This window comes from Drosophila busckii, chromosome X (assembly GCF_011750605.1).
Source record: "Drosophila busckii strain San Diego stock center, stock number 13000-0081.31 chromosome X, ASM1175060v1, whole genome shotgun sequence".
Taxonomy (NCBI): Eukaryota; Metazoa; Arthropoda; class Insecta; order Diptera; family Drosophilidae; genus Drosophila; species Drosophila busckii.
The window spans coordinates 5,540,120-5,541,772 of record NC_046608.1 but is presented as its reverse complement, the minus strand read 5'-3'; the positions used below and the strand labels follow the sequence as shown (position 1 = coordinate 5,541,772).

The 1,653-nt window shown below is 39.0% G+C and overlaps 1 protein-coding gene across 1 annotated transcript; it reads left to right on the top strand.

Moving 5' to 3' along the window:
* Positions 1–1,196, top strand: LOC108605796 (glutathione S-transferase theta-3). The gene is made up of 4 exons (XM_017995599.1): positions 1–86; positions 179–335; positions 448–870; positions 927–1,196. The coding sequence occupies exons 2-4, from the start codon at positions 221–223 to the stop codon at positions 1,070–1,072; spliced, it is 684 nt and encodes a 227-aa protein (XP_017851088.1). The 5' UTR covers positions 1–86; positions 179–220; the 3' UTR covers positions 1,073–1,196.
* Positions 1,197–1,653: the final 457 nt, after the last annotated feature.

The window sequence follows — 1,653 nt, the reverse complement described above, 5'->3', positions numbered from 1 at the left end:
TTTTGCTGGCTGCTCCACACGCTGATAGTTGGATGGCGGCACCAAGTAGAAGCCGCCGAGACAGTCGTTGGTGGGCTGCTCAGTAAGTAAGTTGACGTCGCTGAGAGCGAAAGCTTTACAAAAGCTTCAAGTTTGATCTTTGCACCTTTTGTTTTGTTTACGAATTTTGCAAGCAAAGGTGACAAGGCAATTAGAGTGTGTAAATATCAATCAAAAGAAGATGCGGCCGATACGTTATTATTATGATCTGATGTCGCAGCCGTCGCGTGCGCTCTTCATAATCTTTCGGCTGAGCGGACTGCAGTTCGAGGACTGCGCAGTGGCGCTGCGCAACGGTAAACACTAAAAGAGAGACAGATTATTATCTTATCGATTAAGAAACTAAGTAGTTGTTACTTTGCACTTTGCACTTTGCACACACACACACACACACACATACACACACAGGTGAACATTTGACCGATGAGTTCAAGCAGAAGATCAATCGCTTTCAGCGCGTGCCCTGCATTGAAGACAATGGCTACAAGCTGGCCGAGAGCGTTGCTATCCTACGCTATCTAAGTGCCAAGGGCAAAATCCCAGAGCAGCTGTATCCCAAGTACTTTGTGGAGCAGGCGCGTGTGGATGAGTTTCTCGAGTGGCAGCACATTACGTTGCGCATTACTTGCGCGCTCTACTTTCGCCAGATTTGGCTGGAGCCGCTGCTGACTGGGAAAACGCCGTCGCAGCAAAAGATTGAAACACTGCGTCAGCATATGGAGGGCAATTTGGATATCATTGAGCAGGTTTGGCTGGCCAAGAGTGAGTTTCTGACTGGCTCACATTTAACTGCAGCGGATATATTCGCCGCCTGTGAAATCGAACAGACACGTAAGTAGTTCTAGCCGCTCTAGTTGCCAATCTAGCTCATCTTCGACTCTTCTTAGGCATGGCTGACTACGATGTGCGCATCAAGTACCCCAAGGTGCGCGCCTGGCTGAAGCGCGTGCGGCAGAGCTGCAATCCGCACTATGATGTGGCGCATAAGTTTGTGTACAAAATATCGGGCACAGGACCACAGGCCAAGCTTTAAACATCTGCAGTTTATTTGTTCATACATATAGAGTACAGTATGCGCCATTGTTAATATGTTTTTTAAATTTAAGTTACAGCTAATCATAGACTGAACAACAACAAAAATTACACAAAAATAAAGCTAAACACAAAAGCTAAATAAACAAAATAATATAATAACTTTCGTTTACAGCTTCTCATTTACATTTTTTGTTCATTTTTTATTGTGTGGTCATTATAGCTTTTTATTTAAATTCACATTTATTACAAAAAATATATGTATATATATATATATATATAGGTATATAGCGAGAAAAAAAATACAATTTTAAAAAATAACTACCTAAAACTAACAAAAATATAATATGCATACATAATTTAATAATTAATATAATATATCGCTTGTATATTTATATAGCAACGTTACGCGCTTGGGATTTTTAACATTTGTTGCAACAAATTTTCTTTTGCACAAGTTTTCATTTTTTTCTTTCATTAACAAAACATAATATTAGAATATAGCGTTTGAAATTGAAATAGTGAAACTAAAAAAAAATAAAAAAAAAATTCAAAATATATACAAAAAATATGTAAATTTAC